We start from the raw sequence: 16,257 nt of genomic DNA, 5'->3' as shown, positions 1-16,257 counted from the left end.
AAATGGAAAAATTCTTAAAACTAATATCCTAGATGTAAAAAAAAGGGGGTAGTACATACAATTTAATAACATTTGAAAAACAAAACGGTTAAGAATTTTAAACTAATCTTCTACCAGGGCATCTATGACGACAGAATGATTGTGAGCAACAACATCAAAGTTTACAGGATGATCCTTACTGGTGCATAAAATGTCTCAAAAGTGTGAATAGCGCTTAATCCTCTGTTACTTTCGGAAAGGAGGCTCCACTCAAGGCAGGCAATTACTGTGAATGAATTATCGTACATGGCAGGTAAAGCAAGGATGGAGTTATTAATAGGTCTGGTGTTAAGACTGTGATAAGATGAAAGACATTTAAAATATGAAGTAAGGTTAAATGGCTGTGAAGAATGAAGGATTTTATGGAGATGGCATCGGGTATGCACAGTGTGACAGATTTTTAGTCAGGGCCAAGATAAGTGGTTATATGGTCACAGTACCGTAGGTTACAGATGTATCTCACACATGCATTTTGACCATGTTGTAATCTGCTCAACACCTTGCACCCAGCATCTCTATATCCATCATCCATTACACAATGACCTGTTGAAGAGTAACGAATACTACAGGAAGAGCAAGTTACTCACCGAGACACTATCAAAAAGCTTTCCTGTCGTCGTTCGTGTTAACAGTTCTTCAAATTCCAAACTTAACTTCCACCTAAACCATCTTCGTACTTTTTGAGCATGACGAAGTTCTTTGAATAAAAATTGAAAAAGAAGGTTAAGAGCAAGACAGCTCTCCTTTTTTGGGATATCACTGCTCTGCAAGGCTTCGGTTAAGCTCTGAAACACAAAGGATTTCAAATTTAATAGTGCACAAAAAGTCCATACTCTTAGGTAGTCTTACTCTATAACCATCATCCATTATAAGGCACAATGACCTGACAAAATAATAATGAATATTTGAAGAAAGAGTAATGTACTCCTCAAGAGAAATGCTCTAAAACTAATTTTTTTAACTCAATAGTGTTATGGAGAACCACAACAATAATACTAATTTTAGGTAACTGTAGGTTAAAAAAAATCTCCAGAATAACAATAAATAAAATGTTAGAAAACATACATATACATACGGTGCTTCATTATATTTGATGGTCACCAGAGCATTTTTTAGTATGGCAGTATATAACTATTGTTTTCTATAAAACCACAAGTCTCTAGCTTGAAAACTGTACACTTGTCAAAAGTTTACATTTGCTAGGCTAAATTTCCTGAATTTTAACAAAAATCGATTTCAAACTTAGGTATTCTGATGTGACAACATAGTTAATATTTAAGGCAATTGTACTCTTATTGGGTAGAGGAATACCAGTATGAAGTATTCAAATTATTTTCATAAATATTTAGTAGTTTTACCACAAGAAATTAAAATAAATGAATATAAATATTAAGAAAAATGGGGCAGAAAAGTTTGACAAACTGTAAAGATCTGAATCAGTTCAATGTTTACACATAATCGAAATATTTTGTAATGTATGAAAAAAATCAATCTAATAATAATGACGACAAAAGTGAAACTTCGTTACACCAGTCATAAAATCAGAGTGCCTGTAAACAACTGAATGTTTGGCCTTAAACAAAAAAATAAATAAAAAAATGTCAAATTGATGAATCAGAAAAGAAAAAAAAAAGATGAAGCACCAATAATGATTCTTGGTCCAAAGAAAAGTGAAAATGAATGGAGGAAAAGGAACAATTAACAACTTAATTTGAAAAACAAAAAGCTTTCAAACAGCATCAGAAAAAAGACTTATTTCCTTTTATGGCCATTTGGTCTGGATCAATCCAGAGAGGCAAGGCAAACAAAGAGTATTTAATCATTTCTATACAAATTCTTGAATAATAATTGGACTGATTGAGGAGAGAGCCTATCTATTCGAAGAGTGCAGTTCATGAAATGTGGAGATAGTCTTCTTTTTGTGTTTTCATGTCTGTTCTTGTTTCCTTTCCTGCTGCTGACTTGTCATTGGTTTACCTCATTATCTGTTCTTATCTTTCTATATAATACCATACTTGATATTAAGTGTTACATAAATTCTTAACTAAAAATGGAACATCCAAAAATGTATAACTTATAAACAAGTAATGAACTGTGAGAAAAAAAAAAAAAAAAAAAAGGGGGGGGGAAGTTATTTCATGGATGACTGCAGATCGATCATCATCTTGTAGAGCTGAATTGCAGCATTGAAAGAAAAAAAGGAAGTGATTTCAAGGATGACTGCACATCAATCTCACAGCTGGCTAAACTGCACCATTTTATTCTCCCAACCAAGCAACACAGCTTATACAGATAAATGACACAAGAAGCCACCCACTTACTAAAAACTAGAATTTATTAATTGTTGATGGTCCCCAGTTGTGATAAATGAATTGTGAGGCTTGACAGATTAGTAACAGTCATCACTAGCTGATAAAAGCAACCACATCTTAATAATGGCCAATGAATGTAGTAGTTTTAAAAATAATATTCTGTACTTGCAGTTAATATTCCATGTAGTGAATGTAGATACTCTTGATGCATTGGGAAGTAGAAATAAGTTGCTTCATGTTGGTTCAAGGTACTTACAGGGGTAAGACAAGGCTGTATGTAATCTTTTACCATTGTTGTTCATAGTCTACATGGATCATTTGCTGAAAGGTATAAAGTGGCAGGGAGGGAATCAGTTAGGTGGAAATGTAGTAAGCAGAGTGGCTATGCTGACAACTTGGTCTTGATGGCAGATTGTGCTGAAAGCCTGCAGCCTAATATCTTGGAACTTGAAAATAAATGCAATGAGTATGGTATGAAAATTAGCTTTCGAAGAATAAATTGATTTAAATTAAGTTACCTCTCTTAAGACTAAATTGATGTCAGCAGGTAAGAAATCCAAGCAAACTGAATATCTGATTGGGAATACAAAGCTGGAACACGTAGATAATTTCAAGTATTTAGGATGTGTGTTCTCCCAGGATGGTAATATAGTAAGTGAGAATGAATCAAGGTGCAGTAAAGCTAACCCAGTGAGCTCGCAGTTGCGATCAACAGTATTCAGTAAGAAGGAAATCAGCTCCTGGATGAAACTATCTTTACATCAGTCTGTTTACAGGCCAACTTTGCTTTACGGGAGTGAAAGCTGGGTGGGCTCAGGATATCTTATTCATAAGTTAAAAGTAACAGACATGTAAGTAGCGAGAATGATTTCTTGTACAAACAGGTGGGAACAATGGCAGGAGGGTATCAGAATGAGGAGGTAAAGACTAAATTAGGAACAAACTCAATGGATGAAGTTGTACGCATAAACCAGCTCCAGTGGTGGGCTCATGTGAGGCGAATGGAGGAGGATAGGTTACCTAGGAGAATAATGAACTCTGTTATGGAGGATAAGGGAAATAGAGGGAGACCAAGACGATGATGGCTAGACTAAGTTTCTAACGAATTAAAGATAAAAGGTATAGAACTAAATGAGGTCACAGAACTGGTTACAAATACAGGATTGTTGCCGCATTTAGTAAACTCACAGAGGCTTGCAGACTGAATGCTGAAAAGCATAACAGTCTATAATGAAGATGTATGTAACTCCGCCATTGTCCGGTCCCAAGTCCGGAATGAGAAAGGAGGAGGGTTTGCTGGTCTGGCACCCAGCTGTAAAATTGCCAACGCCGAGTGTTGGGCGGCGGGAAATAACCTGACTCCCTAAGGGGGCCAACGGCTTCAGGCGAATGAGCCCCTTTGGGTGGGGTGATGGTCCCCACAGTGGAGGAAATGCCACTGGAATCCATTATGCAGCGTCTGTTCTCCAGGTTAGGGGCGGCTGCACAAGGCGTCTGTACTCCAGAGGAGCGGCCTCATTATCACCTCACTGGATCACATCCAGAGTTGTAATTCGGGACCTAGTCCCACACAGGTGACACCTTGACAGTCAACCATGGAAGGTCTTTTAAGGAATACTCCACCGGCTGAACCAAGAGTTCAGAGAAGGCAGCATTCGGATACGGTGGGCTGCCACCTGAAAGATACCGTGAAGTCGGAGGCACGGAAATACCCCAGTACTACATACACGAATGAGACAAAATCAAGAATCAAACCAAAGCAGATAACATACTTCTCTACACACAACATAAACTCACTCATGCAAACCGGTAAACTAAAAGTGATCACCGACATAATGGACCAACACAAAATTCTTATCATGGGATTACAGGAAATTAGAAACACTGACCAGGATGCCTTGGAATCTCAAGGGTACAGACTTTATAAAGGTATACCCGGGAAGAGAGTGATGAAGAATGTCCCACAATTTGGAACAGGATTTTTGGTCAGCCTTAAAATAATAAACTCAGTTCAAGAATTCAGATCACAGTCTCCACGACTCAACGCTCTCCTTAAAGGCATCTAATAAAATCTATACTATAATAAATGCCCATGCTCCCACTAATGATAAAAACAACTCCTCAAAAGACCAGGAGGAAACAGGAGAATTTTGGGACCTATTGGACCAGACCATAGATAACATCCCCAAACACCATATAAAATTATTAATAGGCGACTTCAACGCTCAACTAGGCAGAGAAAGAAAATACCGTGACATCATCGGAAAATGGCCAGCACACAAGAAAACAAATAAAAATGGAGAGAGACTAGTTGACCTGTGTAGAAACCATAATTTAATCTCAAAATCTACATGTTTTAAGAGGAAACCTCAAAAACTCAAAACATGGAAACACCCTGACTACACTAAAGGAGAATGGCAACTGGACCACGTCTGCATGGACAAATACCACCACAAAGAGATCTATAACGTCAAAGTCCTCCGAGGAATAGACACAGGTTCAGATCACTACGTAGTTAAAATTAAAATTAAACTCACTCCCCAGAGGAGACAACAAAAGCAAGCCCTTAAAACTAAAAGAAAAATAGATCCTACCCAGCTAATCAACAACAAAAATTACCAGAAAGCAACTGAAAAAATAAAAATCACAGACAAACTTGAAGACTTAGTACACAACCTTAAACAAATTGCAGAAGACCTAGCTCCAATTAAACCACGTAAAAAACACCAATGGTGGAACAGTGAATGTGATGAAACAGTGGAGAAAAGACATCAGGCATGGCTATTACATCAGTCCCAAAAGACAGAAATATCCTATCAAAAGCTAGTAAAACAGAGAAAAGAAACTACCCAAGTCTTAAGAAGAATAAAAAGACAACATCATAAGGACACCCTGCAGTTAATTGAAGAACAGTTCAGTAAAACTAAATCAAGGGACTACTACAAAACCTTCAGAAAGCAGCTCCAAAAATATGAACCCCCGACCCTACTGATGAAGGATGAAGATGGTAAGCTGGCCCATAACAATAAAGACAATGCAGAAATTCTGGCTAAACATTTCAACAAGCTTTTAAATTGTGAGGAACCTACAGAACTCCTTCATTTGGACACCAACACCCCGATAAAAACATCACCAGAAAACATCAATCCCCCCACAATAAAGGAAGTCTACCAAGCTCTGAATAAATTAAAAAACTACAAAGCGCCAGGAGAAGATCAGACCTTTGCGGAAATCTGGAAATATGCAGGAACCTCAGCAAAAGTTGCCCTCCATCAACAACTTGTCTCTATCTGGATTAAAGAAGAACTACCAGAACACTGGACAACAGCCCTCATTCATCCTCTGCACAAAAAAGGGGACAAAACCGACCCTAATAACTACAGGGGAATCTCTCTCCTAGACATAACATACAAAATATTTTCAATAATCATCCTTAATAGGATAAGTTTACAACTTGAGAAAGAACTAGGAGAATATCAAGGAGGTTTCAGACCCTGGAGGAGCTGTCCTGATCAGATCATGAGTCTTAAGTTGATAATGGACTATAACAGGAGAAGAAACAGAGATATGGTGATAACCTTTGTAGATTTCAAGAAAGCTTATGATTGCATCCATAGAGAATCTCTGTTTAAAATTTTAAGACACCTTGGACTACACCCCAAATTAATAAACATGATAAAATTGACTCTCACCAATACCAAGTCAAAAGTGAAGTTTAGGGGTGAAACATCAGAGACATTTGAAATTAAAACTGGACTACGGCAGGGAGATGGGCTCTCACCACTATTATTTAACTGTGCTCTAGAAATGGTAATGAGGGAATGGTTTAGAAAATGTCCCCCCAAAATAAAGATTGGCCGAAAAATCAAAACAAATTGCCTGGGTTTTGCTGACGATTTAGCATTACTAGCAGTGGACATAAAAGAAGCAAAAACCCAGATATCAGAACTTCAAAACATTGCAAATAAAATTGGCCTCAAAATATCATTTGAAAAAACAGAAATTATGCCCCAAAAACCAACACAGCTAAAAGAAGTCACCATAAATGGTAATAAAATCAAAATAGTAACTCAGTTTAAATATCTTGGAGAAGTAATAACACATAACTTAAATGAAAAAATCTCAATCCAAGTAAGAACAAATAGATTAGCTAAAGCACAAAAATTAACATGGGATATCTACAAAAAGAAATGTCTATCAATAAATACAAAAATAAAACACTACAACACAGTTATAAAACCGGAAGCTACATATGCAGCAGAAACACTCTTTTACCTGAATAAACAATCAAAGACTGACAGACTTCAGAAAATTGAAAGGAGGATTGGAAGAAACTGTATCAACAAAAAATATCAGAAAGATGGACAGTGGCGGTTAATACCTAACAAAGTCGTGTACAAAGAGCTAGAACCCATTACAGATACTATGCGTAAGAGGAGACTGGGATTCTTTGGACATATCATGAGGATGCAGGACTCGAGACTTCTGAAACAACTAGTACAACACAATCTCGTCTCAAAAAATACCACAACAGGATGTAAATGGATCAGAGAAGTAAGAGAGGATCTGAAGGAAATAGGCCTTACAACAGAAGACACCAAAAATAAGATAAAATTGAATACAAAACTCAAGAATACAAACCTCCGCTTTACCCTTACACAAAACAAACCAACAACACGCACATTTTCAATTGAGGAAAGGGCACGAAGATCGGAGCGTCTGAAGAAGTACTGGGAGGACCGCAAAGCCCGAACAATCCCTTCAAAGAGACCTGAACGACGGACTGACTAAAGTGATCCTATGTGGTCATAAAAGAAGAAGAAGAAGAAGATGTATGTATGCATGTATGTTTTGTCATTTATGTATACAAGTTGCTTTACGTTGCACCGACACAGATAGGTCTTATGGTGACAATGGGATAGGAAAGGGCAGGGAGTTAGAAGGAAGTAGCCGTGGCCTTAAGGTACAGCCCCAGCATTTGCCTGGTGTGAAAATGGGAAACCACAGAAACCCATTTTCAGGGTTGTTGACAGTGGGGTTCTTACCCACTATCTCCCGAATGCAAGCTCAGAGCTGTGAGCCCCTAACCACATGTCTAACTCACTCCGTGTGTAAAGATATGGAATCCCTCACTGTCCCTTAGTATACTTTTTTTTTTTTGCTAGTTGCTTTACGTCGCACAGACACAGATAGGTCTTATGGCGACAATGGGACAGGAAAGGGCTAGGAGTGGGAAGGAAGCGGCCGTGGCCTTAAGGTACAGCCCCAGCATTTGCCTGGTGTGAAAATGGAATACCATGGAAAACCATTTTCAGGGCTGCCGACAGTGGGGTTCGAACCTACTATCTCCCAAATACTGGATGCACTTAAGCGACTGCAACTATCGAGCTCGGTACCTTAGTATTTTCATCTTCGTCCTTGTCTCATACCATTCAGTTCCCACCTTCTGTTTACACTGGTCTATCATATTCTTCATCCTTTGAGTCCTGTTCTATCCTCCTTTCCAGCTTCTTGTCTTTTTGTATATGAGCTCTCGTTTATTTAAATAAATGTTTCTACAATCATAATTGTTCAAATAAAATCTGCAGACTATACATGTAACCAATCTATAAAAGAGAAATACCACTCACTCATCAGGAACTCAGGAACTGCTAAACTGATGAGAGAGAGGTTTGGAATAGAGGTTCCTCATAGGCCACAAGGAAATGCAAAGATACCTTTTAGAAAAACTAAACAGTTAACTGGTAAAAATATGTTTAAAACTGGCTATGTTTTGAAGTGATAAATTGTGGGCTGGTATGATAGTTAACTTTTATGTTGCCTGATAAAGTTGATAGGTCACTAGCTCATATATGCATTCCTACTTTCCACAGTGGATTTCTCTGAGTTGTGGAAGAGGTAAAGGTTCATAACAATGTGGTGGCTATGAGAGGGGATGATACCTGTCTTCTTTCTTCATTTTCTTATCTAATCCATGGCACAGGCAAGCATAGGCAATAGTTCAGAATGAGTGTAGTAAACCTACTGGTGCTCACCAGCACCAAATAGCAATTCTTGGAAGAATGTTTCTCTAGACATCCTAATATTTAAGGAAGATTTCTCTTTTCTTCTTTCCTACATGCAAAAGAGAAACATTTTATTAACAACTCCCACCAACCTCCAATATAAAGGAAGAGCAATTTTGCTACTTGTACATAAAATTACTGCTTAACACTATGCACCTGTCAGTTATATTACTACTACCACACTTTGTGCACCTGTGTACTACTGTTAGTAACACTATTATTGTGAACTTTCAAATTCAGCTGCACAAAAGTTAGTCACGTTATCAATTCAGTTGTTGCCTTAGTTAGTTGTCAGCTTCATTTTTACCAATATATTTAATTACCGTACTTTTCATTAGTAATTGACAGTGCTTCCTAGGGACAATGTTTCAAAAGCTCAAGTGCTCAGCTAGTTCTTACGCGACTATTGATGAATTTTTTGTTTTTTTTGTTTTGTTTTGCTAGTTGCTTTACATCGCACCGACACAGATAGGTCTTATGGCGACGATGGGACAGGGAAGGGCTAGGAGTGGGAAGGAAGCGGCCGCGGCCTTAGTTAAGGTACAGCCCCAGAATTTGCCTGTTGTGAAAATGGGAAACCACGGAATACCATTTTCAGGGCTGCCGACAGTGGGGTTCGAACCTACTATCTCCCGAATACTGGATACTGGCCGCACTTAAGCGACTGCAGCTATCGAGCTCAGTTTGAGGAATTTTATGAGACAGGCTTTTCTATGGTAAAAATGGTCTTCAGCTTATGGCCCATTTTGAGTTTTGGCCGGTGCAGCAAATTATAATGGCCCCTCCCCCATGCCACTGATCTTTTCTACAATATGCAAGTTATATAAAATGTTATAATTATGTAGCAAAACTGAAAGAACAGTGATTATTTTCCTAAGAGTCTAAATCATGCTGGCATTTACACCATTCTGAATAATCTGGGTGTATAGTGTTAACAAAAGATTGTGTCATATTTCCCTCTGGGAAAATCAAATTATTATAAATATATCTTTCAATAAATGAAACTCAAACTGATAATTGATTTATTTTCATCTAACTAATTGTTTTCTAGAGACATCTTTGGAGTCGACAAGTGTAGTTATGGCCATCCATATCAATACTTCAGATCACAGCCTGCAAGATCACATTGGCCACCTATGCTCTAATGCCCCTCTTTGATGTTTCTCAGTCATTGCCATCCATCAACACTTCACATCACAACCTGCTAGGTAACATTGCGTCACACATTTTGTATTACTAATTTTGTGATGAAAATTTTCAAATGAACCCCAGCCATAAGACATATTTATATCAATCAAAGGTAAAGTAAGTAATGGAAAGGAGTTCACTGCTCCCTCTTTCCACACTGACCTGTTATGTTTATCCTACTCAGTGCTCCTTTTTATGTTCTATCTTTCTATATATGACCTAAAGGTAAAGCAAGAATATCAAACCTGAGGAAGTCGAAACTGGCCCAGCATGGGTTTTTCTGGAGGTCCAACATATGGAATCTTCATAAGATGGTGATTGAAGAGATACCATTGAGTTGCAAGTGTGGCAAGGATGCCAAGTAGTACTGACACAACAATAATAAACAAGAGTAAGATAAAATCCATCTTTGCTTCCTATTTTAGTTTACTGGCCACAGTTATAAGGAAGCAGACACCAATGCCAATCTACGCTCGACTTCACATGCTTATGTCTCTTCATCTCCATCCACCTGCCCAGGAGCCTGAGAAAAAGATAAAATGTATTAATTCACCAAACATAGGAATTATATTTATATAATAAAAGTGAATAGTACATAAATAACCTGCAGGTTTAAAGGAGTGTAAGAAATAATGAAGAATGCAATTCCAGGTAAAAGAGTATTTGAGAAGTGATTTATTTAACGTTAAGAATTTAATTCTTTGGGTTTCGTATTGAATCAAGATTCACAATAAACAAAGCAAATAATCCACCTTTTCAATCCAACTTTTTACTAATTTAGTAAAGAAGAAGTATAATCCAACTGAATGTGTACTATGTTACTGCAATGATCCCTTTCTTTTTGCTATTTGTTTTACAATAACAATTATTAAATTAATGTTGTAATAATTATTTTTGTGATTACAATTCAATATGGATCAGAACCATGAAGTTTATATCCTATTCTTTTATGTCATACCAACACAGACAAGTCTTATGGTGACAATGGGATATGGCAGGGTTAGGATGAATAAGAAGGAAGCAATTGTGGCCTTAATTACAGTACAGCCGTAGCATTTGTCTGGTGTGAAAATGGAAAAGAGCAGAAAACCATCTTCAGGACTGCCGACAGTGGAGTTCAAACCTACCGTCTCCCAAATGCAAACTAACAGTAACGTGACCCAAACTACATAGCCAACTTATTCAGTACTGTATTTGAGTAAGTAAACCAGTTTCATTCAATTGTCTACCACAGCTGGAGACATTAAACAGTAATGTATTCCATGTAATGGAACCAAGAATTTTCCATAATAGCATTCCGAAAACTAAGATTCATCCTCACTAACAAGGATGTTCCAATTAACCTGAAGACCAAGGTTTATAATACGTGCGTGCTGCCAGTTACAACTTACGGTCTGGAAACGATGACTCTGACGAAGGAAAATGCTCGCAAGCTTCAGCGAACACAACGAGCCATGGAGCGACAGATGCTAGGGATCAGCCTTAGGGATAAGATCCGTTCAGAGGACATCAGGAGAAGAACTAATGTAATAGACATCCTAGAGATAGTAGCAAAACTAAAATGGCAATGGGTAGGACACGTAGCTCGACAAGACTACAACAGGTGGACCTCTAGGATTGTTCACTGGAGACCATGGGGACACAAGAGAGGCATTGGAAGACCCCTGAAGAGATGGCTCGACGACATAAAGCTGTTGGCTGGAACACGCTGGTTCCAAGTGGCTCAAGACCGAAGACGATGGAAGCACATGGAAGAGACCTATATCCAGCAGTGGATTGAAATAGGCTAGAAAAGAAGAAGAAGAAGCCATCTTCTTCTTCTTCTTCTTCTTCTTCTTCTTCGTTTTGCCTCATGACTGAGGCGTCGTGACTATCATAATATTCAGCCCTCTAGCCGATGAACCACACTCCGCCATTCTTCCCTATCTAAAGCTTTCAATGTCGTTACTCTGAGAGAACACTGTAGGGGGCCGTTCACCATGTCAATCCATCGTGTTTGTATTCGTCCTCGTTGTCTGGTTCCCTGGACTTTGCCCTCAACAACCAGCTTTTGTAGACTACCATCTCGGCGCATTATATATCCAAAGTAGCGTACAATTCGTTGAGAGACCTTACACGATAGACTAACTTTTATCTGAAGTTGGTTCAGGATTGATGTGTTCGTGCGATGAGCTGTCCAAGGAATCCTTAACATTTTCCTCCAGCACCACATTTCAAAGCTTTCTATCCGTTCACGATCACGTTTGAGGATGGTCCACGTCTCTGCGCCATACAAGAAGACTGAGAAGACTAGAGATTCAACGAGCTTCTTTTTTGTCTTAATGGTGATGATGTTATCTTTCCAGATCTTCCGCAGACGGATCATTGTTACCTTTGCTATTTCAATTCTGCGCTTTATTTCATCTTTGGAACCACCAGAATTGGGTAGTAAGGAGCCTAAGTATACATACTGATGTACAACTTCACACCCTCCAATCTGTTTGATATGTGGACTGTTGTTGTTCTTACGATCAACAATCATGACTTTGGTTTTCTGTCGATTTAGGCGTAATCCAATTTCTAGGCTTGCTTCCTCTACTCTCTTGATCAGCTCTGTCAACTCCTCTTCAGATGATGCCATACAATGCCAAAAATACACAGGAGAGTAAAGTTAATTTAGCAAGTTCTTGGTTGTGATATAATATGGTATATTTTGCAAAAAATGAAGTTAATTACATCATCAAACAATTCCACATTATTAAGAATTACTTATATTAAATTTCAATCATTACTAATTTGCATTTAGGGCAATTGCCTAGGTGACAGATTCCCAATCTGTTGTTTTCCTAGCATTTTCTTAAATGATTGCAAATAAATTTGGAAATTTATTGAACATCTTCCTTGTAAGTTATTCCAATCCGTAACTCCCTTTCCTACAAATGAATATTTGCCCCAATTTGTCCTTCTGAATTCCAACTTTATCTTAATATTGGGATCTTTCCTACTTTTTTTTTAAAGACACCACTCGAACTTATTTGCCTATTGTCATTCCATGCCATCTCTCCACTGACAGCTCGGAACATACCACTTATTGCATAAGACGAATTTCATGCTTTTTGCCCTATTGAACTTACTAAAATTAGTTACAATTTCTTGTTTTTGTATCCACCTATTCAATACATAAAAATGTTTGTCTTTAAAAGAACATTTACCACAATATAAACATTAAATGGGACATGTTTCGCTCATTGTATCGAACATCTTCAGCCATTTTGTACAATTATCTCAAGGTTGAGTCATTATATTGAACCTTATTTTACAATTATTTGTTCATTAAAATGTTATTATACAAAAAAAAAAAAAATATCATTTCTATACAAAAAGGAAACATGAAGAGGTAACAATTAAAATGGGTCTATAATAGAATAGATGTTAATCACAGGAAGTTGATGTCCAAGTCATAGTAATATACCAATTAAATTGTAAGATTTGGCTAAAAATTCTGGTTTTTTCTACAGTAATGATATTTTTATTGTACAATAACATTTTAATGAACAAATAATTGTAAAATAAGGTTCAATATAATGACTCAACCTTGAGATAATTGTACAAAATGGCTGAAGATGCTTGATACGAGCGAAACATTCCCATTTAATGTTTGTATTGTGGTAAATGTCCTTTTAAAGACAAACATTTTTATGTACTGAATAGGTGGATATAAAAACAAGAAATTGGAACTAATATTAGTAAGTTCAATAGGGCAAAAAGCATGAAATTGGTCTTATGCAATATGTTAGCCAATCAGACAAAAAGTAAAATAAATATATGAATGTCAAGGTCTTAGTCAGAAAAATTACCAAAGATTTATGGTTTTAAAAAGAATGTCAAAAATACAGTCTAATACCAACATTTTTGAGGTCAACCCAAAGAAGTAATATATCAGGTCAAAGGTCATATGACACCAAAAACAAAATCAATAAGATATGGCTGAAAAATGAAATAAAAGAATTATATAGAAAATAATCCTTATTAAACTTGCAATTGAATAAGATACACTTAAATTTTACTCACTTAACAACCCCATTAGAATGGAATTCCATCCAGCAACACACTAACAAGAAACTTGTCAACATCTTGGAAAAAAAAAAAGAAGAATATCCTAGCAAACAAATTAGAACAATTAAAAGAAACTAATAAGTCAAATAAGCTCATAATCGAAAAAGGAAAAAGAACCAATTTCACCAATATTTAACAACCCCAACACAATTTATTTATCGAACACTAAATTTTCTGAACAAGAAATGATATTGAACAAAGGAGCGAAGTTCAATTGGTCCAACCCATATCAAACAGAAGACCTAACACACACAATAGCAGATACAGAATTTAATATAGGGAAACTGCCGATAGAAACACAGAATGATGTTAAATTTGAAACAAAAAGAAACTCCCAAATTTAATAAAAGAAATGAAAACCGATTCTAATCAGGCCCTATCATCATCATCATCATCATCATTTCTTCGCTCCAGCAAGCCAGGTGCGGTTGTATACGAGCCACCTCCAGTTTGTTCTATCCATCCACAGGTGCTGCTCATATATGCGACACCAGTTCACATCTCTAATTTCAAGGTCCTTCATTATCTGTTTTTCCCAAACATCACGAGGTCTTCCTCTTGGTCTCTTCCCAGGAACATTGTGGTCAAAGTAAGTTTGAGGAGTCCTGTGAGGGTTCATTCTTTTCATGTGACCATACCATTGCAATCTCTTCACTTCTAGAGTCTCCAGCAAGCTTCTTTCCAATCCAAGCTGTTGTCAGATATCCACATTCCTTATTTGATCCATTAAATTTAATAATGTAATTGTCACCAAGGCAGATAAAAGCGAAACAATAGTACTTGTAAATAAAGACTACATTTTAAAAACTGAAGAGTTTTTCTCGGGTAACTCCTATACAGTTGTGAACAAAGATCCAATCCCCAGAATTCAAAAAAGTTTAAAATCTGTCCTTAAAAATTCTAATTTTTTATTCAAAGAACAAGAACAATAGAAACTGATAAACATGAACCTGAAAAAACCTAAGGCAAAAGATCTACCTAAAATATATAAAACCAACATCCAGATTCGACCAATCAAATAGCATGAACAATTCAAAATTTATACACCAGTTTCAGAAGAAAAAAAACACTACAGATTTAAAATACTTCTTCAGTCAAAAACTTGATAGAATTCTGTGAAAAACTAAAAAAAAAAAGTTCAACCTGCAACCCCATCATAAAATAATCTTTGATATCACCAACATGTACTCTAACACACCCATTAATGAAACAGTCAAAATAATTGAATTCAATTTATCCAAACATAGCTTTTTAAGTAAATTAGAAATAGACGAAATTATTAAATTACTGTATTTTTTATTGAATAACAACTACTTCTCATTTAATGACAAAATCTATCACCAATTAAGCTTGTCTATGGGGGATCCCAGCTCAGGGATATTGGCCGATATTTATATGGATAACATGGAAGAATCTAAAATTAAACCAAATATAGAAGGGCTATGCCTTTGGTTGAGGTATGTAGATGATACATTTTTAATAATAGACCACTGAAAAAAATAACAGCACACAAAAATTCTAGAATTTTTAAACAGGGTAGACAGTTGCATAAAATTCACCAAGGAAGACGAAAACAATGGTTCATTGAACTTTCTGGACATAAACGTAACACGTACACACTTTGGATTTGATTTTCCGATATACAGAAAACTGGCAAACACCCCAATTACAATAAAAACAATTCCCTTCATCCGAAATTCCATAAACAGGCATCCTTTTATAACCTAGTCAATAGAGCCTTCAAAATACCTTTATCACCAGTAAACTTAAAGAAAGAACTCAGATTTACATAGGTGCTTTGAAAAGTTCTCGGAATGTACTAGAATTAAGTATCTTACCTCGGTGAAACTGCTTTTATTTTTCAAGATAGTCTCCCTGTAGACTAATGCATTTGGTCCAGCGATGTTCCAATGCCTTGATCCCATCTCGAAAATGAGATTCCTCCAGGCCTGCAAAATACCTCTCCAATTCGGCTGTCAGTTCTTCCCTTGTAGAAAATCTCCGTGCACCGAGGAAAATTTTCAGCTTGGGGAATAGATGAAAGTCTGATGGTGCCAAATCAGGTGAATAAGGTGGATGTGACAACAATTCATACCCCAGTTCATGAATTTTTGACATGGCAACAACACTTGTGTGCGGCGGAGCACTGACCTGATGAAAGATGACCTTTTTCCTTGCCAAACCAGGTCTTGTTTTGCGTATCTTTTCCTGTAGTTGGTCTAGGTTTGCATAGTATTGCCCCGTAATTGTTTGGCCAGTAGGAAGATAATCTATAAACAGAATGTCTTTTGCATCCCAGAAAACTGAGGCCATGACCTATCCGGCCAAACGCACTGCCTTTGCTTTCTTTGGTGGTGGTGAATCAGCATGTTTCCACTGCTTTGACTGCTGTTTTGTCTCTGGGGTATAGTAGTGAACCCAAGTTTCATCTGTAGTCACAAACAGGTGCAAACAATCATGTTGGTTGCACTGAAAACGGGCCAGACTTTGTTCGGACATTTCCAATCTGGTGCGTTTATTGTCCAATGTCAAGAACCGCGGCACCCATCTTGCGGATA

The 16,257-nt window shown here is 37.0% G+C and overlaps 1 protein-coding gene across 3 annotated transcripts in view; it reads right to left on the bottom strand.

Annotated features, from left to right (window-relative positions):
• Window positions 1–16,257, bottom strand: part of Pdzd8 (PDZ domain containing 8) — a 134,887-nt gene that overhangs the window by 108,616 nt on the left and 10,014 nt on the right. For all 3 annotated transcript variants that reach the window (XM_067143488.2, XM_067143489.2, XM_067143490.2), the window contains exons 2-3: window positions 9,850–10,127; window positions 627–824 (exon numbers count right to left, since the gene is read on the bottom strand). In XM_067143488.2, coding sequence (XP_066999589.2) covers window positions 627–824; window positions 9,850–10,011 — 360 coding nt within the window. In that variant the 5' untranslated portion in view covers window positions 10,012–10,127. The remainder of the gene's footprint in view (window positions 1–626; window positions 825–9,849; window positions 10,128–16,257) is intronic.

This window comes from Anabrus simplex, chromosome 3 (assembly GCF_040414725.1).
Source record: "Anabrus simplex isolate iqAnaSimp1 chromosome 3, ASM4041472v1, whole genome shotgun sequence".
Taxonomy (NCBI): Eukaryota; Metazoa; Arthropoda; class Insecta; order Orthoptera; family Tettigoniidae; genus Anabrus; species Anabrus simplex.
This window is presented reverse-complemented; position numbering and strand designations above follow the sequence as displayed.